At 43.3% G+C, this 25,683-nt stretch overlaps 1 protein-coding gene across 3 annotated transcripts in view; it reads right to left on the reverse strand.

Annotated features, from left to right (window-relative positions):
• Positions 1-25,683, reverse strand: part of LOC139578450 (cytosolic carboxypeptidase 6-like) — a 472,772-nt gene that overhangs the window by 31,302 nt on the left and 415,787 nt on the right. For all 3 annotated transcript variants that reach the window (XM_071406041.1, XM_071406040.1, XM_071406039.1), the window contains 2 exons: positions 2,948-3,037; positions 630-744 (listed from right to left, as the gene is read on the reverse strand). In XM_071406041.1, the coding sequence (XP_071262142.1) occupies positions 630-744; positions 2,948-3,037 (205 nt within the window). The remainder of the gene's footprint in view (positions 1-629; positions 745-2,947; positions 3,038-25,683) is intronic.

The raw sequence follows: 25,683 nt of genomic DNA on the forward strand, positions 1-25,683 counted from the left end.
CAGAGCCTGGGCGCGAACCCAGACTCTGGTGGCGCAGCATAGCACTGCGATACAGTGCTCTAGACCACTGCGCCACCCGGGAGGCCTCGGCAAGATATATCTTACGCAAGAATAGAGACAGAAAGATGTGTGTGTGTGTGTGTGTGTGTCTTTGCGCGCATGATTGGATTGAGAACTAGCAGTGGGGAATAAGAGGTGATTTGATTTAGAGTACCTGCAACAGCCTGGACTACTGCATCAATTACATTGAGTTGAACTGTCAACGGAGGAGAAGAGAGACAGCAGAATAGGAACGCCAGCAGTTCATATTCCAGGGATGGCGCTTTGGAGGCAGAGGGAGAAATAGAAGATGAGAGGGCCGGCAGCCCAGCCTGCTATTCCCACACATGCATCTAGCGGCCCATAAATCATCTGGTAGGGGACCTCCACAGTGGGCGTTACCAAACACATCATCACAGCATCTCTCTTTAGCACTAGCAATGTGCTGCAGTCTAGTCAGAAATCTCTAGCGGAATCCATCAAAAGTACAACTTTTCAGTAGACCTCAAGCAACAGGATGGAAATTATTACAACTGAACTGCTCTGTCCATGAAGAAAGGGGAATTTTATATATTGATGGTTGAGCTTACCTGTAGTTGCCTAAGTAGACCCCGTCAGGGTTGAGCATGGGTACAATCTTAAAGATCACATGGTCACGCAGGATTACGGCTACAGGGTGCTGGCTGACCAGGAAGTCAATCACTCCTAAAGCAACACAAAGGACACTGTCAGGGTTATTAAGCCCTCCAGATTCACTCTACTGTATGGCTGGAGAGAATCACGCTCAAAGCTATTCTATTTCATTCACACAAATATGCACACACATCCTCACACACACTCCCAGTAAAATTGACTTGAAAAGAAAACCCAAGGCCCCAGTTAATTGAGTTTTGAGAAACAAAAAGAGAAGGACAAAAGGGGAGCATTATAAAAATCAGAGGGGAAACCTGAGACATCCCTCCAAAATCGATACAAATTGAATAGAGCTGACAGTGGGATAAAAACAGACAGCGCAGAGGACCTGATTAGCCCACAGGGCCTCAAACACTGAGTGAGGGAGATAACGCTATCTGCTACAGATGAGACACAGAGACAGCCAACGAGAGAGAGAGGGAGATTGAAAAAGAGAGCGAGACAGAGAGAGATAGCATTGAGACATGTAAACAGTGCCGGCCACAGAAAAGCCCTCCACAGCCCTGGACTGAAGCAGGATAATTGACAGGTAAATAAGAAGCAGAGAGGGCCGACAACCAGCACTGTGTACCCCTCCCTGCCTCCCTCCCTCCCTCCCTCCTACTCCAGCCGCCCGCCCCACTCTGTCCTGCTCGTTACCACTAATGGAGGCATAACAAGCTCTCTAATTGAGTCAATGTGGCAGGCAGGAGGAGAGAAGGAGCGTGGGATACAGGTACAGGCCACAGAGTGTGCCGTCTAATTGCTCGGACTTCCTGAAATGATTTCATGCACATCTGCGTGTCGGAGCAGGGGTTGGTCCTAAGTGGAGCTCAAAGTCACATTGAGCTAAGTGCACTGTCTGCTCTCAGAGTTATGTGGTGACCAAACACTACGACACCAACTGGGAGTTTTTCCACTGTTTCTTACACTCGATTTTCAACAATGGGAAAGTAAAGAAGACCCAAGACAAGACATCTTATTAACTGTAACTCACTCTTTCTGCACTTCAGATGTCCTTTATGTTGAGGAGAGAAACCCTCCAGGAGTTCAGTTATTTGTCAATGAAACAAGTATTTCTCACCTGAAGAGCCTATCTTAATGAAAGCCTGAAAAATGACAGACACGTTAAGGGAGGTATGAGTGGAAGCCAAGGCTCTTTTTGAATCATCTGCTTCTTTTTCCACTTATTTCCCTGTAATTCTATGAGAACTTGATAAACTGCTTGCGAGATGCTCCACCTGGGCTGTGTGTGTGTGTGTGTGTGTGTGTCTTTGTGTTTGTGTGTGTGTGCGCATGCGCATGCGAATGCTTATTAGGGAGGTGTATAGAGCAGAGAGAGACCTACCTTTACAGATGCATGGAGACAGAGACCTACCTTGACAGACGGGTGGAGACAGAGACCTACCTTGACAGATGCATGGAGACAGAGACCTACCTTGACAGACAGGTGGAGACAGAGACCTACCTTTACAGATGCATGGAGACAGAGACCTACCTTGACAGACGGGTGGAGACAGAGACCGACCTTTACAGAAGGGTGGAGATAGAAACCGACCTTGACAGATGGGTGGAGACAGAGACCTACCTTTACAGATGGATGGAGATAGAGACCGACCTTGACAGATGGGTGGAGACAGAGACCTAACTTTACAGATGGGTGGAGACAGAGACCTACCTTTACAGATGGGTGGAGATAGAGACCGACCTTGACAGATGGGTGGAGACAGAGACCTACCTTTACAGATGGGTGGAGATAGAGACCGACCTTGACATATGGGTGGAGATAGAGACCGACCTTGACAGATGGGTGGAGACAGAGACCTACCTTTACAGATGGGTGGAGACAGAGACATACAATGACAGACGGGTGAAGACAGAGACATACCTTGACAGATGGGTGGAGATAGAGACCGACCTTGACAGATGGGTGGAGACAGAGACCTACCTTTACAGATGGGTGGAGACAGAGACATACAATGACAGACGGGTGAAGACAGAGACATACCTTGACAGATGGGGTGGAGATAGAGACCGACCTTGACAGATGGGGTGGAGACAGAGACCGACCTTGACAGATGCATGTAGACAGAGGCCTACCTTTACAGATGGGTGGAGATAGAGACATACCTTGACAGATGGGTGGAGACAGAGACATACAATGACAGACGGGTGAAGACAGAGACATACCTTGACAGATGGGTGGAGACAGAGACATACCTTGCCAGAGACATACCTTGACAGATGAAGGATGCAGGCGACTCCCCAGGGTGTACACCGGTTGTGAGAACAACAAGCTTCTTCTGCTTCTCTGGATTCTGTTGAGCTGGAGATGACACACACACACACACACACACACACACACACACACACACACACACACACACACACACACACACACACACACACACACACACACACACACACACACACACACACACACACACACACACACACACACACACACACACACACACACACACACACGTTAGATGAGAATATGGTCAGGGACACTGGGGCCCTGCTGTCAGGATTAATTGGTCACTAAACACACTTCACAGGTATGCGGTGTAAATTAGCATTCAGGTCAATTCAGTGACAACATTCAGTGACTACTGCACGCTGGTGTAATAAGGAACATACAGTATCTGCAGACTGGGATGGAAATCAATTCTATTTAACATTGTTAAAAAGGGACATTGTGACCCAATGGAAATGATGTGACATGTGTGCTAGTGAGACTCCTCTAACCCATTTGTCCAAGGACAGGCTCTTTTTAATGCTGCAAATTAAATTCCATGTACGGTTTTCCCCACTAAAGATGCTATAATGACCTCCAGATCCATTTGGAGATATTCTGCTGGAGGTATGTTTTCACAATCTACATGATGTCCATGATAGACTGCCCAGCTTAATGCACCATAAATCAAATCTGCCTGCTATTTTCTCTCTGTGAAAGTACCAGGCTACAGGGGAAATGAGGAAGAATTGCATTCAGGCTAATAAAATTGGCTGGATGAATACCGGTGCTGCTGGACAAAAAGCTGTTAACATGCTGATCTGCCTCCACCTGCTGCGAGTCACGCTCATACCTATTCCTGCCTCCTCTGTTCTGGGTGGCGGACGGCGGTACGGGGCTCTGACGCTGCAGCAGCCTTTGTTCATGTAGCACAATGTTCCCTCGTTATCAACTACATGATGGGATTTCCAAACACCAGGCTCTGCCTCTCATTTCCAAAGAGAGCAGGCAGGTTTCATTACCATCAACATGGTTACCTGCTGAATGGAGCGCTGGTATTCACCAGACAAAGCAGCACACAGAAACACAACCACACAGAAACAGTCCGCCTATATCCCTGAATCTGTTCTGCATCCACAATGGTCCCCTCTACCTCACTACATATAGTTACACACCATACATTACCACATACAGGCCAAACCTTCCTTCGCTTTGTCTCTTATTCAATATGGATGACTATATTCCATATAGCAGGGATCATATTCAACTATATGAAAAATGGATATATCTCTGGGCATGTGGCCCAGTGGTCACAAAGAGGAAGGTGTGCATTTGCATCTTCAGAGAGTCCAGTGGATGAATAAGTGATAGAGAGACGCCAAGCACAATGGAGGAGAGGATGGATTGACACCTTGGCTGGTGAGGAGGGGGTATCACTGGTGCCCAGGACAACCCACAAATACTTCCCCCTCACTCTCAGCCCGCGCATGAATGAATCATTAAATAAGCGCATGGATTATTCAGCACGCTCTTTGAATAATATATACATTTATCACGGTCCGTAAAAACAAGCATGAATAGAGCTAATAAACTCAGCAAAAAAAGAAACGTCCCTTTTTCAGGACCCTGTCTTTCAAAGATAATTCGTAAAAATCCAAATAACTAATAAGGTAATAATAATAAGGTTTTAAACACTGTTTCCCATGTTTGTACAATGAACCATAAAAAACTAATGAACATGCACCTGTGAAACGGTCGTTAAGACACTAACATCTTACAGACGGTAGGCAATTAAGGTCACAGTTATGAAAACTTACGACACTAAAGAGGCCTTTCTACTGACTCTGAAAAATACCAAAAGAAAGATGCCCAGGGTCCCTGCTCATCTGTGTGAATGTGCCTTAGGCATGCTGCAAGGAGGCATGAGGACTGCAGATGTGGCCAGGGCAATAAATTGCAATGTCCGTACTGTGAGACGCCTAAGACAGCGCTACAGGGAGACAGGACTGACAGCTGATCATTCTCGCAGTGGCAGACCACGTGTAACAACACCTGCACAGGATCGGAACATCCGAACATCACACCTGCGGGACAGGTACAGGATGGCAACAACAACTGCCCGAGTTACACCAGGAACGCACAATCCCTCCATCAGTGCTCAGACTGTCCGCAATAGGCTGAGAGAGGCTGGACTGAGGGCTTGTAGGCCTGTTGTAATGCAGGTTCTCACCAGACATCACCTGCAACAACATCGTCTATGCGCACAAACTCACCGTCGCTGGACCAGACAGGACTGGCAAAAAGTGCTCTTCACTGACGAGTCGCAGTTTTGTCTCACCAGGGGTGATGGTCGGATTTGCGTTTATCGTTGAAGGAATTAGCGTTACACCGAGGTCTGTACTCTGGAGCGGGATCGATTTGGAGGTGGAGGGTCCGTCATGGTCTGGGGTGGTGTGTCACAGCATCATCGGACTGAGCTTGTTGTCATTGCAGGCAATCTCAATGCTGTGCGTTACAGGGAAGACATCCTCCTCCCTCATGTGGTACCCTTCCTGCAGGCTCATCCTGACATGACCCTCCAGCATGACAATGCCACCAGCCATACTGCTTGTTCTGTGTGTGATTTCCTGCAAGACAGGAATGTCAATGATCTGCCATGGCCAGCGAAGAGCCCGGACCTCAATCCCATTGAGCACGTCTGGGACCTGTTGGATCGGAGGGTGAGGGCTAGGGCCATTCCCCCCAGAAATGTCCGGGAACTTGCAGGTGCCTTGGTGGAAGAGTGGGGTAACATCCCACAACAAGAACTGGCAAATCTGGTGCAGTACATGAGGAGGAGATGAACTGCAGTACTTAATGCAGCTGGTGGCCACACCAGATACTGACTGTTACCTTTGATTTTGACCCCCCTTTGTTCAGGGACACATTTTTCAATTTCTGTTAGTCACAATGTCTGTGGAACTTGTTCAGTTTATGTCTCAGTTGTTTAATCTTGTTTTGTTCATCAACATATTTACACATGTTAAGTTTGCTGAAAATAAACTCGGTTGACAGTGAGAGGACGTTTTTTGTTGTTGCTGAGTTCACTTTACGGCTCTTAATTTGGTGGGGGGTGGGGGGGGGTAAAAGGGGACTGTGGCTAATGTTGTGAGGGTTGTGAGATGGTGGGTGCGAATTGGAATTTTTTGCATATCGCAACTCCCCCTGAGACACCCTCGGAGAGTGTGGTCATAGCTAGGGTCTGCCATTATCAACGGTCTACCCTGGATTAATTAGGGTTAAGTGCCTTGCTCAAGGGCACATCGACAGATTTTCCACCTTGTCGGTTCGACCTTTGTGTCACTCCCACATGAAAAAAATACTACAGTTTACTATAGAATACTTCAGTACTTACTATAGAATTCTACAGTAAACTGTAGTATACTGTATAATACTATACTTCACTCTGTAGTAAAGTTTGATAATGTACTATAGAATGCTTACTACAGTATTTAAATTATAGTTAACTGTAAATACTACAGTATACTTTAGTCTGACTTTAGTCCACAAAAACACTACAGTGAATACTATAGTATTTAAACCATAGTATAGTATAGTACTGTATTTTTTATGTGGGCTGGCCCAACGCTGGAGGGTTGTGAGATAGGCAGAAACTTCAGCTTGAGAGCAGGTATCACTGCCTGTGATAACAGACAGTTACTCTGCAGTTGATACCACAACTAATCACTGTGGTTTGGAAAGATGGTTCTCTTGAGATGATTCTAACCAATGCTAAGAGAAAACCAGGCCTGCCCACATGAAAAAAGACTACAGTTTACTATAGAATACTACAGTACTTAATATAGAATGATGTATTAAACTGTAGTATAATGTATAATACTATACTACACACTGTAGAATACTTTGATCACGTGTAGTACATACTATAACATGTTGTATTATACTGTTGAACACCATAGTAAATACTACAGTGTACTACAGACCATAAAAAAATAACATTAAATACTACAGTAATGTCCGTAAAAACACTCCAAAAACATTACAGTCCACAAACAAACTACAGTAATTACTATAGTATATAAAACAGTATTTAATTTGCATATACCCTGCCCATTCCTCACCCCTGTATCCCAATTTGTGCCACCCATAAGTTAAAAACCTACATGCCAAGTATAGCCCATATATTGTGTTCCCTACAGATAATAGAAATGAGCAGAAGCTCTAAATTGTCCATTCAGACCTTAGTCCAACCTACCTACCTACCTACCTTTCTACCGACCTACAGGTTATGGAAGATTTGCTCTGAGTATTTTGACCAGTAGGTTTCCTCAAGGACAAAGACCCCACTGCTATAGTATGTCAAAGATAATAAAACAAAAACACCATAGTAAATACTACAGTCATGTCTGCAAAAATACTACAGTAAATTTAACAGTATACTACAGTTTACAAACACATTACAGTAATTACTATAGTATATAATACCGTTTTTTCTTACTATAGTATTTATACTACAGTAAACTGTAAATACTACACTACAGTTATGTCTGCAAAACTACAATAAACACTACAGTGAATACTACAGTAAAGTCAACAAAAACGCTACAGTGAATACTATAGTATTTAACCAATGAATAGTATAGTATTTTCTTATGTGGATGTTTGGAGAACCCGACATGAGCCTATAACTGTGTTGTTTGCTGCAGTTGGTCCTCAGTGATTCTAAAGATACTCAAGTGTAAGATTCCATCTTACCATCTCAGAGTTTCTAAAGAATACTATTTGTCAGAGCCGAATACTATTGTGCCCAATGGAAGCAAACTGTACCAATTGTACCACTTCAGCCAAGCTTGAATACTGCCAAATGATTTTCACAGAACGCAGCCATCGGAGGTCGACATTTCTCCACGCGTTTAGTGTTGCTAATGGCTGGAAGTGATTGTGTGTCTTATTGCTATGTACACAAACTTAATATCCTATTGATCCCCCCTGAGCTTCTGCTGAGCTGAGAAAATGCTAATTGGCAATTGGCTGCACACCCTTTCCCGTCTTTAATTCCAATTACGTTTCTGAGGGCCTTGAAAAACATAGATTTCTGGTATGTGTGTGTGTGTGTGGGGGGGGGGGGGGGGTGCGTAAACATAAAGCATTATTCTGTTTTTAAAAGAGAAGAAAAAAAGATAGTTCCCTCTTTTTCTCTCTTTGCCCTTCACAGAGACAAATGGCTTTGCCATTCAGGAGTCTCGGCGGAACAGCCGGGGCGTTTCTTGTAAATGTGAGTGCTTGCGTTTCACCAGGCCCGGCGCTCACTTGGGTGTGAAATTCCATCAGTTATGAATTCCACCTTGGCCTCGACCCGACACGACATGGCTCCTGATGCAAAACAATGGAACAGTGCCCATATAGTGCCGTGGGCGAGCACAGGATTGCTCCATTCAGAGAGGACTTACAGAGTAAACCTAGCATGCACACGAAGCCCCTCCACATTAAAACCAACCGTCTTGAAACAGACTCCAACAGCCACCACGCAACACAAATCCGTGTGGGGTTAGAAAATAATGCTCTGGTAGACATATATATTTTATTCTAATTTGCCCTTGCACTTCATCAGTGCAATTTCTACCAGGCTTGCAGCTTAGCGAAGATATACAGTTTATCTTAGTGCAGTGTATGAAGAGTGCATAGGGTCCCTGCTGCCTCCTCAGCCCAAGCACTCCCCTGCAGCTCCGTATGTCTGCCTCTGCTCAGCCGAGCGTTCAGCCAAACAGCACCACAGGTTCCAGCCCCCATGCGCACAACACAGCACACAGCTGCAGTGGCACAGCCTTGCCTGCAGGTGCCGCTAAAGATCAGCAGGGGGCTCTGTAATCACAACAAATCCAAATACACAGAAAGACACTAGTCTAGGGGGGAGTGAAAAAAAAAACGTTTAACACAAGACAAATATGCTGTAGAGCAGGGAACATCAAAAAAATTCAGCCCCGGGACAATTCTTTCTTAAAAATTGAACATCATTACAAATAAATTGTAGACTGCAAATTGACCACAAGCCGAAACAGACATAATAATTGACTAAAACATAATAATTTCAAACCTTGCTTACATTTGTATACAATCACGTGTTTCTTTATTACGCGTGGGGATACTTGGGAACAGATTTCTTAAATTAAAATCACTTGGAGCTGATATCCTGGTGTATGTACTTTTTTGGGGGGACCCTTATGTAGAGGCAAACTCAGTTTTTTGCTAACTTTATTTTGGGTAAGCATTGGAAAGACAGTCTGATACAGTTGAAGTGGGAAGTTTACCTACACTTAGTTTGGAATCATTAAAACTCGTTTTCAACCACTCCACAAATTTCTTGTTAACAAACTATAGTTTTGGCAAGTCGTTAGGACATCTACTTTGTGCATGACACAAGTAATTTTTCCAACAATTGTTTACAGACAGATTATTTCACTTATAATTCACTGTATTACAATTCCAATGGGTCAGAAGTTTACATACATTAAGTTGACTGTGCCTTTAAAAAGCTTGGAAAATTCCAGAAAATTATGTCAGGGCTTTAGAAGCTTCTGATAGGCTAATTGACATAATTTGAGTCAACTGGAGGTGTACCTCTTTAAAATGTATTTAACAAACCAATAAGAACAAATTCTTATTTTCAATGACAGCCTAGGAACAGTGGTTAACTGCCTTGTTCAGGGGTAGAACAAAAGATTTGTACCTTGTCAGCTCGGGGATTCGATCTTGCAACCTTTCGGTTACTAGTCCAACGCTCTAACCAGTAGGCTACCCTACCTGTGGATCTATTTCAAGACCTACCATCAAACTCAGTGCCTCTTTGCTTGACATCATGGGAAAATCAAAACAAATCAGCCAAGAACTCAGAAAAAAAATTGTAGACCTCCACAAGTCTGGTTCATCCTTGGGAGCAATTTCCAAATGCCTGAAGGTACCACGTTCATCTGTACAAACAATAGTGCGCAAGTATAAACACCATGGGACCACGCAGCCGTCATACTGCTCAGGAAGGAAATGCGTTCTGTCTCCTAGAGAAGAATGTACTTTGGTGCGAAAAGTGCAAATCAATCCCAGAATAACAGCAAAGGACCTTGTGAATATGCTGGAGGAAACAGGTACAAAAGTATCTATATCCACAGTAAAACGAGTCCATATTGACATAACCTGAAAGGCCGCTCAGCAAGGAAGAAACCACTGCTCCAAAACCGCCATAAAAAAGCCAGACTACTGTTTGTAACTGCCCATGGGGACAAAGATCGTACTTTTTGGAGAAATGTCCTCTGGTCTGATGAAACAAAAATATAACTGTTCGGCCATAATGACCATCATTATGTTTGGAGGAGAAAGGGGAGGCTTGCAAGCCGAAGAACACCATCCCAACCGTGAAGCACGGGGGTGGCAGCATCATCTTGTGGGTGTGCTTTGCTGCAGGAGGGACTGATGCACTTCACAAAATAGATGGCATCATGAGGTAGGATATATTGAAGAATATATTGAAGCAACATCTCAAGACATTAGTCGGGAAGTTAAAGCTTGGTTGCAAATGGGTCTTCCATTCAAAGCATACTTCCAAAGTTGTGGCAAAATGGCTTAAGGACAACAAAGTCAAGGTATTGGAGTGGCCATCACAAAGCCCTGACCTCAATTCTATAGAAAATTTGTGGGCAGAACTGAAAAAGTGTGCGCGAGCAAGGAGGCATACAAACCTGACTCAGTTACACCAGCTCTGTCAGGAGGAATGGGCCAAAATTCAGCCAACTTATTGTGGGAAGCTTGTGGAAGGCTACCCGAAACGTTTGACCCAAGTTAAGCAATTTAAAGGCAATGCTACCAAATACCAATTGAGTGTATGTAAACTTCTGACCCACTGGGAATGTGATGAAAGAAATAAAAGCGGAAATAAATCATTCTCTCTACTACTATTCTGACATTAAACATTCTTAAAATAAAGTTGTGATCCTAACTGCCCTAAGACACGGAATTCTTACTAGGATTAAATGTCAGGAATTGTGAAAAACTGAGTTTAAATGTATTTGGCTAAGGTAAACTTCCGACTTCAACTGTACATGTGTATTTCATGTGTATTATCCAGGCTTATACACTGACATCTGCAACTACTGAAACACATTCTTAGAGACAGGATAAGGAATCAAAATAAAGCCACTACAGAGGACAAAGTCAATGTCAAACTACACTTGTCATAGTTAAACAGATACAGTCAGCCTTGAAAAACATACTTGTTTTAGTTAAAACCTGGTATTTTATCTTGGATAGCTAGTCTTTACCAAGGCCCCCCCCCCTCCCTCCCTCCTTAGTGCTGTATAAGCAGAATGGAGGGGTGATAAGAGGTGAGCTTTGAGAGTGTACCTTGCTGAGCAGGTCTACCTGTAATGAACCTCTTAACACTCCCATCATCACAGACCTCAATGGGCCTGTCACAGCACTGCAGATAAGGAGGGGACCTACATTAGGAAAGTCACGAGTCAGGGAGGATAATAAGTGAGTGTAAAAGAGAGAGAGTGCGTGTGTGTGTAGAAGAGAAAGGGAAGGAGGAAGGGAGGGAAATGTATGCCCACACCTTAGCATCAAACTGCTCTCTCAGCATATTCTTCACCTGAGAAAGTCACATACGCCACATGTCATTTTACGATCAGGTCTGATAAATATGTAAATTGTATCAAAGAAGAAAAGTGTCTTTGACAAACAACCTAAATGTTATGGAATTCGAAGGTCACTCCAATTGTGCAGTTCAGCTTTTTTTTGCTACAGCCTCAAGCATTCTAATTCAAGTAGATAAGACTTGAAAGGCAGAGGAGGCCAGTGGGAAGAGCCATAGGAGGACAGGCTGCTCATTGTAATGGCTGGAACGGAATTTATTCCATTCCAGCCATTACAATGAGCTTGTCTTCCTATAGCTCCTCCCACCAGCCTCCTCCGTTGAAAATGCTTCTGACAATATACAATTAACCGAGGTTGTTGTTTTCCTCAGGTGGATTCATGGGATGTCACATTCTGCATAGATGACAGCTTTTCTATTGGATACTACTGTCATCCATTCAGTATTCATGTACTTTATATATGTCTGTTACAGAGGTATTTTTTTTACAGGTGTTATTCTAGACACTTTGTGGAAAATATATTTTGAGTTGGAGTTTAACTATCTCATCAAGACAATGCCATGATGCATTTTCCTTACTTGGTCGTGTATTATTAAAGGCCCAGTGCAGTCAAAATTCTGTTATTTCTGTGATTTGTAGGTTAGTGTACAACAGCTGATGAAACTAACCCTGTAAAAGTGTGATTATTTTTTCAGTGTTATTTTCAGATAATTGCTGGTTGAAAATACAATATACACAGGACCTTCTAATCAGTTTGCATGGGCGGGAGTTTCGGCTTGCCTGGTGACATCACCAGGCAGTAAATTGATTAATAGACCAATTACAGAGTTCCAAACGTCTTTTCCAATAACAATTAAAAAGCTTTTTTTTTCAATTTTAGTGGAAAACTATTAAAGTAAGTTACTTTGTTACCCAGAAATGATTTGATAATTATATATATATTTTTTAAACAGCTGCACTGGACCTTTAACTCAAGTAATTAATGGTAAAACACAGAGACCAATAAAACCAGTGAACAGGAGGATTAGCAGAAGGGTTGACTGAGTTCTATGGGACTGTGAGTGGGTGAGATGATGCCACAGTCACACTGCCCCTAGGTGGGCTCTGTGAGGAGAGACCAATGCTGCCTTCCACTCTGTTGTCCGAAGACTTCAATAACCCAGTGCAGCCCCCAGCCCCTACCAAATCCATACTCCCTCTGAACGCACTGAGCCTTTTACGCTGTAATAAATTAGCTTCACTTTCCTGAGGTGGAAACACGACATGCTCGCCAGTTTGCACGTCACATTCGGGGACATGCGGTAGCTATAATTGTCACTCATGTAAAATTTATACAGGGCCTTGGAATAAAATGCAGACAGTTGTTCTACCCGGTCGACTGAGCCCGAACAACCATCAGAGCCCCCCTCTCTGCCCCCCTGCCACCCTCTGCTCCTCAAGGACACAGAGAGAGAGAGGAAGAGAGAGGGCTTTAAAAGCAATAGAGCTTCATGGCACTGTTTTCTTCCTTCAGAAAAGGTCAGGCCATGACAGGATATAAGACTGTGGGAGCACAAAGCCTCTGGTCTCTCTCATATTTATTCAGCTCATCTTATTTTGGAGAGGTATGTTGGTGCCACGGCCTCCTCATACACTCATTAAACCATCCGCTGTCCCTTCCCACTACAGGCCACACATATCCACTCCCGGATAGATACCCCTGCCCCCCACAACATCCCTACTGTCACAGACCGACAACAGAGCTGACAATCATAATCCACCTAACGCCAACTCCCTCTCTAACTGCTACAAAATGAAAATGCAAAGCAGATAGCCACCGCAGACTTATATCCATGATATTCTAGTACCAGGCAGAGGTAACAAAGGACAGTATGACTTGCAATGCTGACGTTGGTCGAAGGTGCGAATTGACCACAGAGGAAAGAGGACCCACAGGGGTCAAGTCACTATTCTGTCTGAAACACAGCTCCCCTGGCCATCACTATAAAGCTGATAAGAGGACAGCTGAAGTAGGCCATCAGTGGCGGAGACTTCGCGGACAGCCTGAAAAGAGGATTAGAATGGCAGGTGTGACACATATCAGAATCACGGCGAGAGAGAAACCCTGGAAAACATAGCATGTAAATATAACCCGGCCTCTCAAGTGGAGATGAAGCTTACAGGATAAAAGCACTGAGCGCTGTGTGATTACTGATTACAGATCTATTTGCTGCAATCAAGGCCCTTATGCCTTGTCCCTGTGATATAGAGAGATTTCTCCACTTCAAGGGCAAGAGTGATGACAATTGAGGTCATGGGGGATTGGAAGTGACAGCTCCATGGCAGGGGCTGAGGACTGAGGGTGGGGTGGGGACTTTCTCTTTAATGAGATGCTATCACAAATTTCCTGGCTCAAGGACTCCTAATTATGCAAATGGTGAGAGCCCAACCTGAGATATGGCCCCACAGCAATAATTGACCATGTAAGCCTGCAGTTCCTTTGTGTTCTTTTCCAACAGATCTGTGCAGGCGTTAGCCGAGGTCAGCTTAGCTAGGGCACCCCATAAGCTTCCTCTCTCATGTAAAACAATGGACTGTGTTTTCCCAGGCAAACAACCCACTCCATTTTATCATAACACCTTCAAAAGCAACTCCACATGTCTCTTAGAGCACCATATGGTTACAAATGTATAGAGAACTGTAGATATTTTGACACAGAGAACAGTAAGGACACTCTTACCATAAAGGAAGAGCATACGGGGTGGCAGGTAGCCCAGCGGTTAGAGAGGCGAGCCAGCAACCGGAGGGTTGTCAGTTTGAATCCTAGGTCCGATGGGAAAAATCTGTCGGGAAGTGAGTTGGCAACTGTAAGGTTGCTTGTAAATCCTTGCCGTTGTATGTTTTTGGCCGCCACAAAAACATCAGCCCCTCGCAACTCTCCCCAAAAATTTGGGTGAAAGTAGAATTCCCATTTCGGCTGGACCTTGCGTGTAATTGACCAAAAAAGTGATTTTAATGTTAATAAGAAATAGAGAGACAGCTCTGTCAAGCGCAAAGCCCTTTTGCTGTATTGGATATATTGTGCAAACTCAGAAGAGAAGCCTGCTTTCCATTTAAAGGCATTAGTCATAGTCCCTTCCTCAAACTTTGACTTCTCTTCCCTTCAAAAATTTGGGAAGAAAGGTAGATAAAAACGAGTGATAACTGGTCTGTGCACTGCATGATAAGAATCAGAGGGAAGCAGTAATATACTTTTTTGAAGAATGTGCCACTGAACTTCAGGGCTGTCTTGCTTGAAATGACAAGTTACATATAACAAGAAATGAGGGAGACCCCGCCCACTGCGCTGCCCTAACCTTGTGTTTGTGTGTGGGGGGGCACACATTGCTGCTGTGGAAACTGGCCTGAAGCTATATGCCAGTGTACACACACAACAACCTCCCCAACACGTGAAACGGGAGAGGCTATTAGGACACTCCTGACCTGTAAAACAACTTGCCAAAATCTAAAATGGACCCTTACCTTAACCAAACCCATAACCCTAACCTAATTTTAACCAATTCTGAAATTAAATACTAGGAGTTTCCGTATAACCTTTTCCAAGTGAAACACACCTGACGGAGAGTGGGCAATGTGAGAAACATGGAGGGGACTCTTGAAGAAATTTGGCTTGTCACCTAAAACCCTCACAAACTTTTACAGATGCACAATTGAGAGCATCCTGTTGGGCTGTATCACCACCTGGTACGGCAACTGCACCGCCCACAACCGCAAGGCTCTCCAGAGGGTGATGCGGTCTGCAAAACGTATCACCGGTGGCAAACTACCTACCAAACTCCAGGACACCTACAGCACCCGATGTCACAAGAAGGCCAAAAAGATCATCAAGGACAACCACCCGAGCCACTGCCTGTTCACCCTGCTACCATCCAGAAGGTGAGGTCAGTACAGGTGCATCGAAGCTGAGACCGAGAGACTGAAAAACAACTTCTATCTCAAGTCCATCAGACTGTTAAACAGCCATCACTAACACCGAGAGGATGCTGCCTACTATACATACAGACTTGAAATCACTGGCCACTTCAATAAATGGAACAGTAGTCACTTTAATAACGTTTTACATTTCTTGCATTACTCATCTCATATGTATATACTGTATTTTATACTATCTATTGCATCTTGCCTATGCCACTCTGTCATTGCTCATCCATATATTTATATGTATATATTCGTATTCCATTACTTAGATTTGTGTGTATTTGGAGAACAGAAATTTCAGGTTATAACATTCTGAGAACATTCTGTAACTTACATTTAGCAGGAGTAATTAGGGTTAAGTGCCTTGGTCAAGGGCACATCGACAGATTATTTTTTTCTCACCTAGTCGGCTTCGGGATTCGGACCAGTGACCTTTCGATTACTGTTCCAAGGCTACCTGCCACCCTATTAATGTTATGTTATGAATGTTATTAATGTTAAGGAAATGTAAATGTAATTTGGAAGCTTTTGAATAACTTTCTTAACTGAATGTTTCAATAAGACTTTTAATAACAATGCAAGCTTATTTTGAGTTAACTGTTTTGAACTCCAAGCACAAATAGGACACTTATTTGTTTAGGTACCAATCATCAAACACATTTATTTTGTATTGTGATAAGGTGTCAATGAGATTCAAATCTATTATTTTCTGTTCTCTATCCATGGAATTTTTCCACTGCGCCACCAGGATGGAGCTAACATGGCAAAAAAATGTTTTACTCATACAAGCACTCATTAAGATCAGTTGTGGCCAATTAGTGGGCGCAGCCAACACACCTGAACACACTTAACAAGATAGATAGAGTTTTGTTGACGCTGAGAGTGGAATGTACATATTTTGAGATAACATTCTTAGACCGTTCTCTGAACATTGCAAAAGTTTTCTTGTGGTTTTTATGGAAAGTTTTATTAATATTCTGAGAATGTTCTCAAAGTTATGTGCTAGCTGGGTCACTTCCAACAACAACACAGGAGCTTTTCACTGCTATTGTTCTTTATTCACAGTGATTGGATCCAGAGACAGACAACATCCGCTGCACTGTACATAAACCCAGCCCGTTTCTCTGAATCTAAACTTGAAAAAATCTAATAAAATCACATTTGATTTGTCACACACTTGAATATGGTGTCAGCAAAATTGATGATGGTGTTGGAGTTGTGAGTGGCCACGCAGCCATGGGTGAACAAAGAGTACAGGAGGGGACTTAGCATGCACCCTTGAGGGTCAGCGTGGCTGAGGCGTTGTTGCCTACCCACACCACTGGAGGCGGCCTGTCAGGAAGTCCAGGATCCAGTTGCAGAGGGAGGTGTTCAGTCCTAGAGTCCCGAGCTTGGTGATGAGCTTGGAGGGGACTATGGTGTTGAACGCTGAGCTGTAGTCTATGAACAGCATTCTCACATAGTTATTTCCCCTCTTGTCCAGGTGGGAGAGAGCAGTGTGAAGTGCAGTTGAGATTGCATCATCTGTGAAATGCAGTAGGTCATTGTTGTTTTCTGTAGATGCCAATGGGGCCTTGAGATAGAGCTACATGTATTTTGACATTGTTGCTGTTCATGAGAGACCAGAGGTTATATTTGGCTGCACATGAACCAAACCCTTCTGAACCTTGGACTATAAACAAAGTGGAGAGAGAAAGGCTGGGGAGAGGAACTATATTATTAGTTCCTGTCCCCAGAGTTATAAATAATTTTTGAGAGCAACAAAGTCCAGACACTCAGCCCCGAACTGCATCCCGCTTTATTACTCTGTTACAGCTCTGAGGTTTAATTTCTCTCATCTTTTCTCCCACTGCGTAGTGAGATCACTGACACTCAATTTACAGCCTCGCTCGCTCTCTGTCAATCTCTATCTCATACTCTAAAAATATATCACGCGTTCCCCCTGCTTTCGGCCCGGGGCTTCAATTGTGGATGGCAAACTATTTTCTTGAGAGCCCTGCGTTTTCCTCTGCCAAGTCTCGCTTGTCTGTCTGCGGGATATTGATTAAGCATTGTGAGTGGAGCAGTCGTCTTGCCTTCTTCCCACCCACATTAAACAGTGAAGTGGGATCGCTTGGGCAGGAGGCTCAGGTTCAACAAGATGAACATCCAAGATGTCAGACTACAAAAAGAGACTTGATAAAAAAGCTTTGAGTAGTGGATGTGTATTCAGACAGAGCATACAATATAATTTTGTTATTTGAATGAGGCAACTGGATCATTCACTTATAAAGCAGATGTTTTCAACACATCCAACTCAATTCACAAGAAAAAATATTGCCATGGCATAGAGTGTCTCTATAGGGGACATGTATCTGTCCAAACATTGAACGTTCAAGACTTGTATGTGGGTTCAAAGTGGGTATCAATGATTCTCTTTGAAGATCATTTTACCAGAGAGCAAAGCACCGTGCTTCTTTCCTTCTCATTCTCTTTGTTCTCTATCTCTGTCCATGTGTGTAAAGCTCCTTTCCTCCACCTCCTGTCTCTCCAGTGAGGAGCAGTAGGAAGAGCAGTATGGCGCTGCAATGTCACACTGCAGTTTAATGACAGGCCATTACCCTGTTAAAGGGATAGTTCAGCAGTCTAAGGCACTGCATCGCAGTGCTTGAGGCATCACTACAGACCCGGGTTCGATTCCGGTCTGTGTCGCAGCCGGCTGCGACCGGGAGACCCATGAGGCGGCACACAATTGGCTCAGTGCTGTCTGGGTTAGGGGAGGGTTTGGCCGGCCGGGATGTCCTTGTCCCATCGCTCTCTAGCGACTCCTGTGGCGGGCCGGGCACATGCCCGCTGACATGGTCGCCAGTTGTACAGTGTTTCCTCCGACACATTGCAGCTGGCTTCCGGGTTAAGCGAGCAGTATGTCAAGAAGCAGTGCGGCTTGGAAGGGTCCTGTTTCGGAGGACGCATGGTTCTCAAACTTTGCCTCTCCCGATTCCGTACGGGAGTTGAAGCGATGGCACAAGACTTTAACAACAAATACATTAAAAAAATACATTAAAAATACTGCTTAAATACGGGATAGTTCACCCAAATTACAAAATTAGATATTGGTTTCCTTACCCTGACAAGGAACATTATGCGCAAAAAAATGCTAATATTGGTGCTATGACTTGAATGGGATTTGTGCCACAAATGCCAAATGGTTAGCATTTGGAAACAGTGCCAGGGAAACTAAACCAAGCATGGATTGCTGTCATACCTTGTCCATATACTGCTTACATTTTGTAATTTGAGTGAACTATCCCTTTAATAACACACTAATGGCTGCTGCTATTTAAAAACACAGCCAAATTTCTGTCATTAACATTCACTTGCTGTTTCAGAGGATCAGCCCAAAACACAACCAATCTGAGCTGTTATTGTATGATCAGTTATACTGTCCTGCATCATAACCATAGTTAGGAACATAGATACATATAATCAGTACAACTACAGAAGTAATATTTAGTTAGCCAACTTTTGGTGTGAAAATAATGCACAGTTATCTTGAGAAAAGATGCAACTAAAATTATTATAATCATTAGCATATATTAAAAGGGGTGTGGAACTCCGTGTGCTTGTTAGAAGCTAAAGGGTGCTTCGCTGTTCCTTGTGGAGTAGACATTTTAAAGTGACTGTCCAGTGTTTCCAGATTTCTATGAAATATGACCTATTAATAATTACAATGTGTGAAATAGTTTCCCTTCCAAAAAAGGTAATAGGGTATGTTAAAAAGCATATTTTCTGTGTTGGAATGGTGTTGTCGTACCCCAACAACAGAATGGTGTGGGCATATACCGGTCCTAAAAAATATGAACGCGAGTAGACCGCTGATTGTCCAGCTAATCCTCCTCAGGAGGATGACATCATTGTCTATGAAGATATAGCAAGCATTTTTGAAACGTTCTGTTTGAGATGTACTTTTGAGTGATTTTTACGTGTTTTTTCTTCAATTTACGCTTTGATCACAAATACGAGTATGGGATGTGTCAACAACATTATTTGAGTATGAGTTAACAGAATATTAACTTTTAAAAGTGAGATTTTCACTGGACAGTTACTTTAAGCATGTATCAAACACAGTAGTAAAAGGGCAGAGACGTGGTTTGTGCTTGGTATGTCTAACTAAGCACTTCTAATTTAATTGGGTTTTGTCATAGAGACTCTCCTCCTTGGTGCCCTTTTACTTGAATGCATTTGCCATTTCCTTTACAATGATGCTGGAAAATGTAATAATGCCCTGTAGGCTTTATTGCAACATCAATCATGTAGGATGTAGTTAGCCAGACTTTGATAGAGATTAATGAAATGTCAGGTAATTCTGGGGAATCCTGATTGGCCGGGTGAAATAGGCACTGCTGCTCGGACGCCTGTTGCCACCTGGGCCTCGGAGGTGATTGACGAGACTCAGTTGATTGGCAGGACAAACTAGTTAGAGGAATATATTCTGAAGCAAAGCACACACAAATGAATATAAAAAACCTTGGGTAACCAATCCCTAATGATGATGAATGCATGCGACATGAAGATGCAGCTCACATAGAACACTGAGAGACAACAGATTAAGATGAGGCCAAGTTTGGTCTTCGTGTTTACTTTGAGACTGAGAATACATTCTCACTCCGGTGGAATGATTAAGTCCTATCACTCATTTTAATCCCTTTGTAACTTTACATGAAATAGATTAATACACATCTCAATACTCGCCGTTACTATAATCCACTGATAAAATGAACATCAAAAGTGAGAGATTATATCTATACTTATTTTTTAATCAAATTGAGTTGAGAAATAACTCCATGTTAGTTTAAAGAGGGCTGGGCTGGTTGCTCAGTTGGGATTTTGTTCAGAAAATGATTTGGCCCTGAGGAAAGCTGCTATCTTTTGATTTAAATAGCTGGACCTCATTTGGATTTTCACAATGAATACACAAAACGGTAGATTAGTGTGTGTGTATAGTGGGTTACTCACTATATCAATAGCCTCATTCTGCACCTCAGTAATGGCAGACAGCTCACCTTTGAAATCAATCAAATAAGGTGGAAAAAGTTAAGCTAATTTAAATGAGGTATTTTCCATTCCATCACACTCCTGGCTACCTGCTCCATAGATGTTGGCGGATCACGGAGTTGCCATGGCGATGAGCTGGCAGACCGATGTGGCGGAATGGGGGTCTATGTTTGAAGTGGCAGGCCCTTTCATAGGGCTTTGATCAAGAAAATGTTTGTAGTGGGGGCAAACCTCAAGAACAAACAGGACTTCTGAGAGATGAGTTATTTGTGGAATATAGTCCTGTCTTGAAGGCAGCTTTTAAAATCCACGACCTCAGCTTCTCAACTGATAATCACTCCTTTTTTATGTAAATTACCAAGAAAAAAAAAAAGGGAAAATGGAGAGAGTAGCCACAAGGAAAACTGGTTCCAACTCATCCACTTTTCCTTTCCCCACTTTCTTTACACAGAAAACACAAAAGAACGTACACATACTAGAGGGCACAGAAGAAGCTAAGCTGGAAGGCTGATGGTGTTTCATAGTCTTCAACGAAAGGCCCTAATGTTTGAAAATGCCTGTGCTGCATGGCCCTCTCCCATGCCACACCACAGTGGGTTTGATCCATACACACTGGTCTGGGCACTAATGATTATGAGTCTTCTGGTATAATGTGTTGTTACAGTCCATTCTCTCTAATGGGAGATAAGGCTCATTAACAGGAGAGCGAGGTTAGCATGGGGTGCTGCTGGTGACACTCAAGGTCAGAGGGAAGGTATTAGAACAAGCAGAGCTGACCTTGGCATATGGTCTGCTGGTCATATTAATCATTACAGACTAGTCCTGGGGTGTGGCTCATTTGTATATGCAAAGAGACCACCCTGGGTCACCGGTCTCACTGCTTACAGTCCGTATCAGTCAGTACATCCACATAACCTTGCATACTTAAACCTGTTATGGCTGCAGCCCGACACCGGTACACCTATGACAACATCCAGCTCAAATGCAGGGCGCGAAATTCAAAATCTATTTTTTTTTTATATTTAACTTTCACACATTAACAAGTCCAATACAGCATTTGAAAGATAAACATCTTGTCAATCCAGCCAACATGTCCGATTTTTTAAATGTTTTACAGAGAAAACATCACATATATTTATGTTAGCTCACCACCAAATAAAAAAGAGGACAGACATTTTTCACAGCACAAGTAGGATGCAAGTAGCATGCACAAGCCAACCTAACTAACCTAGAACCAACCTAAATAACCTAGAAAAAACTACCTCAGATGACAGTCCTATAACATGTTACACAATAAATCTATGTTTTGTTCAAAAAAATTGCATATTTTAGCTATAAATCAGTTTTACATTACTGCTACCATCATAGCTACAGTCAGAAATCGCACGGGAGTAGCCAGAGAAAATAGACACCAACGTCAACTACCTAATTACTCATCATAAATCATTTCAGACAAATATATGGTGGATAGCTAATGAAAGACAAATATCTTGTGAATACAGACAATATTTCCGATTGTTGAAGTGTTTTACAGCGAAAACACAATATATCGTTATATTAGCTTACTACAATAGCTAACACACAGCAGCATTGATTCTAGTCAAACGCTAGCGATAGCACAGTTCGACAGATATATGAAAAAGCATCCCAATTTGGGTCCTTATCTTTGTTGATTTTCCATCAGAATGTTCTCCAAAGGGTCCTTTGTTCAGAACCGTCTTCATTTGGACCCAGAACGAACGATGTCCCTCTTGAATTAGCAAGCACACTGGCCATGCCGTGCTAACCTCTCCGTCTTGACAAAATTCTTGCGTCGCATCACGTCTAAAATCCAGAATAAATTTCAATAATATAATTAAAGTATATTGAAAAAACATACTTTAGGATGATATTGTGACATGTATCAAATAAAATCGAAGCCGGAGGTCATATTCACCTATAACGAGGGTTTTCCAGGAGCGCAGTCCAGTTCCTACTTCGCGCCCAGAAAAAAAAATAAAGTGCGCACTTCTCACTCCAAGATGTTGTTTTCAGTCCCTGACAGAGATAATCAAGTCATTTCTTCTCTCACTTCCGCATGACACCCAGGGGAAGGCGTGTGACGTGTTTCTACAGTCCTAAGTGCCAAGGCCTTTTATAGAGAGTATCTTGAAGAGAGTCATAGCTTCTTGGAAATTTCACTTCCGGATAGAAAATGGGCTGTAAAAAGAGTTATGTTTCACTTAGAGAAATAATTAAACCTGTTTTAGAAACTAGACAGTGTTTTCTATCCAATAGTAATAATAATATGCATATTGTACGAGCAAGAATTGAGTACGAGGCCGTTTGAAATGGCCACCTCTTTCCAGGTTACTCACTGCTGATACTCACTGCTGATATTTGAGCCATAACAGGCTAGGATAACAAGCATAACAAATGCTTTCCATCAGCCCATGTAATATTCTCTGAGACACACATGGGTCTTGTCTCTGCTGTAACATTAGATATCCAAACTAGAGGCCAATGCAGTGTGTGTATGCTGTGTGAATTAATGGTGCATGCTTCACTGCAGGCCCAGTGTAAAGCCATGTGGGCTCACCGGAGGCAGGGTGAGTGCTTTAGTGCTGAGGGTGTGACAGGGCCCTAGTGCTCCTCCATCACGCTGTGGCAGAGAGCACGGCAGTCAGGACCCGGGCTGGGGACAATGATTCAGACAAATGCACAGGCCACCGCCGCCGCTCCCAACCAACCATGTCCCCCAAGTCACACTTTATTGTGGCTTTTCTCAGAGCAGAAACTACATTACTCACTCCAAGGTAAAAGAACAAGTCAGGCACAAAGGTCATATATTTCCCAGTCCGAGTTGGGGCTGTGTGCTTGCCAAAGTGTAACGGTTACAGAGCCATTGTGAGTCACGGTGCCCCAAGCCAAGGATAGATGTTATTTATTTATTGTTTGAACTTGGAACATAATTAAGTTGGGTTTAGTGGATGATATGCCATGTTATTACATTTTAGCAGTACAGACTGTTCCATAGAGGTCTTTATAGAAGGTCTGTCTCTAAAATAAGCTCTAGGTGATAAGTGTTGGCCAAGCGTCCCCCTGTACCCCTCTTCTTTGTCAATCATTTTGACATGTTCCTTTCCAGACTGTCATTAATGCTTCCTTCCCCCCCTCATTTGAATCCCCCCCCCCCCCCCCATCTGGTCTGCAGGGAGGGAAAGGAATGGGTGATTGTTGCATAGCAGGAGCATCAGATCAGGCTAATGTATTATTAATGGTTAAAATGTCTGTTTGATATGATCACCCCGCTGATGGCCATGCTGTACTTACAGTCTATTCTGCATTTAGGCTATTACGTTCCCCAGCAAGAAAATCAAAAATGTAATTCAAACAGAAAGGTAAAACTAACAAAAAGTCACTGACTAACAACCAAAACAGGTGGGGTTTTTGGAGTGGTTCTGAAAGACACTCATGGGGGTGTCCACTGAAAGTTAAATAGCAACAACATCTGGAACCTAAAAGACCCCCACCATGACAGCCCACTAAATTTGACCAAGAGGAGGCAAACAAAATAAAAATCCACAACAAATTTAAAGACAGGAAGCAAACAAAAAGGAAGAGCGAAACAAAATCAAATACAGGACTGTTTGTCTAGAACTCAAAATAAGGCAAGCCAACTAAAGGTGTTAACCCTCCGCATCTAACCAGACAACTGGAAAACTGGGCCAGGCACTCTTAAATAGCAACTGGGCCAGCACAGGTGAAACCCCTTCCGAATTACGAGATGGCAACCAGCACAGGTGTAACTCATACTGACTAACGAGGTGACATCAATCGGTGCGCCCTAGGTGCTAACGTGCTAAAGTCCAACCTCAAAACGTAAATGGAAAAAACAATGCCTGTAACAGCTCTCAGTAGCTCTGACTAACACTCCAAATCACACTGACAAACACACTCAACCAGGACAATGAACCTCCCTGTCAGACACAAAAAACACACCATGCTCTCTCTTCAGTGATTCACAATTATCGAGAGAAAAATTGGAACCTTTTATCAATCGCATACGCAAAGTCACATCTAAACTTACCCGGCTAACTTCTTGCAGGTTTGAGGAAGTTCAGTGGTGTGAAAAGGTGTTCTCATCAGAAGGGCCCCTATCAAAAGCTCTGGGGGTGGATCAAAGGGGAAGGGAAAACAGTGATGAAATATTAATTGTATGCGGCGTGTGTCAGCGAGCCAGGGCCCGGAGCAGGGGCCCGGCCTGGTCCCACAGGAAGGCCTGTCAGGAGCAGGGAGAGACAGGCAGGAGAAGCCCTGACCTTTGCTGTCAGAAAGAGGGGTGTGGGGATGAGGCCCTAAGCCCCCTGACACCCCCATGTCCCATCGTGGTACCACACTGCTCCTTCCTTGACAGACAGACAAACAAACATCAGTCTCAGATGTGCTCTGGGGTTCCACACTAGAATGGCCGCGATCTCTGCCGTCACACAGCCGCTGACGAGAGTGTCACCAGCTACCAGCCCTACATCCCTACCCAGCCAGGCACCATGAGAGTCCAGGCAGAAACATACAAAAGAAACTCCAGCTGGGAATACTGGCACGTGACACATCACTTCAACTCACTCTCATTTTCTCCCTTTTATACTATAGAACAGGGAACAGATATACTTTACAGCTTTCATAGAAAATTACATCAATACAGAGTTGATAAATAATTCCTCTTTATCAGTATGTCATTGGTAAGGATAGTAATAATGATAGGGGCACATAATACATAATTTTAATATATTCAACATGAATTTACCTATCCTGTTTATATGGATGTTAGCTAACCGATAAAGATGTGATTCACTGTTGGCAATCATACTGAACACAGTATACTATACTCACTGTATGAACACTCATGCCAACACACACCCACACAAACACAAAACACACACCCCGATGAAGCCTTGACATGTGGCAAACATGCTATCTGGAAACCATAGCTACCAGCTCTTGACACTTCTCCCTAATTATGGCCTCATCAAAAAGCATCCAGAGGCAGTGGAACAGATAGCTCTTTAAGTGTGACACCGTCACAGTGTAACGCTATTTCCTTAAGTCTTACAAATTAAG

The sequence above is a fragment of the Salvelinus alpinus genome, chromosome 6, assembly GCF_045679555.1.
Source record: "Salvelinus alpinus chromosome 6, SLU_Salpinus.1, whole genome shotgun sequence".
Classification (NCBI taxonomy): Eukaryota; Metazoa; Chordata; class Actinopteri; order Salmoniformes; family Salmonidae; genus Salvelinus; species Salvelinus alpinus.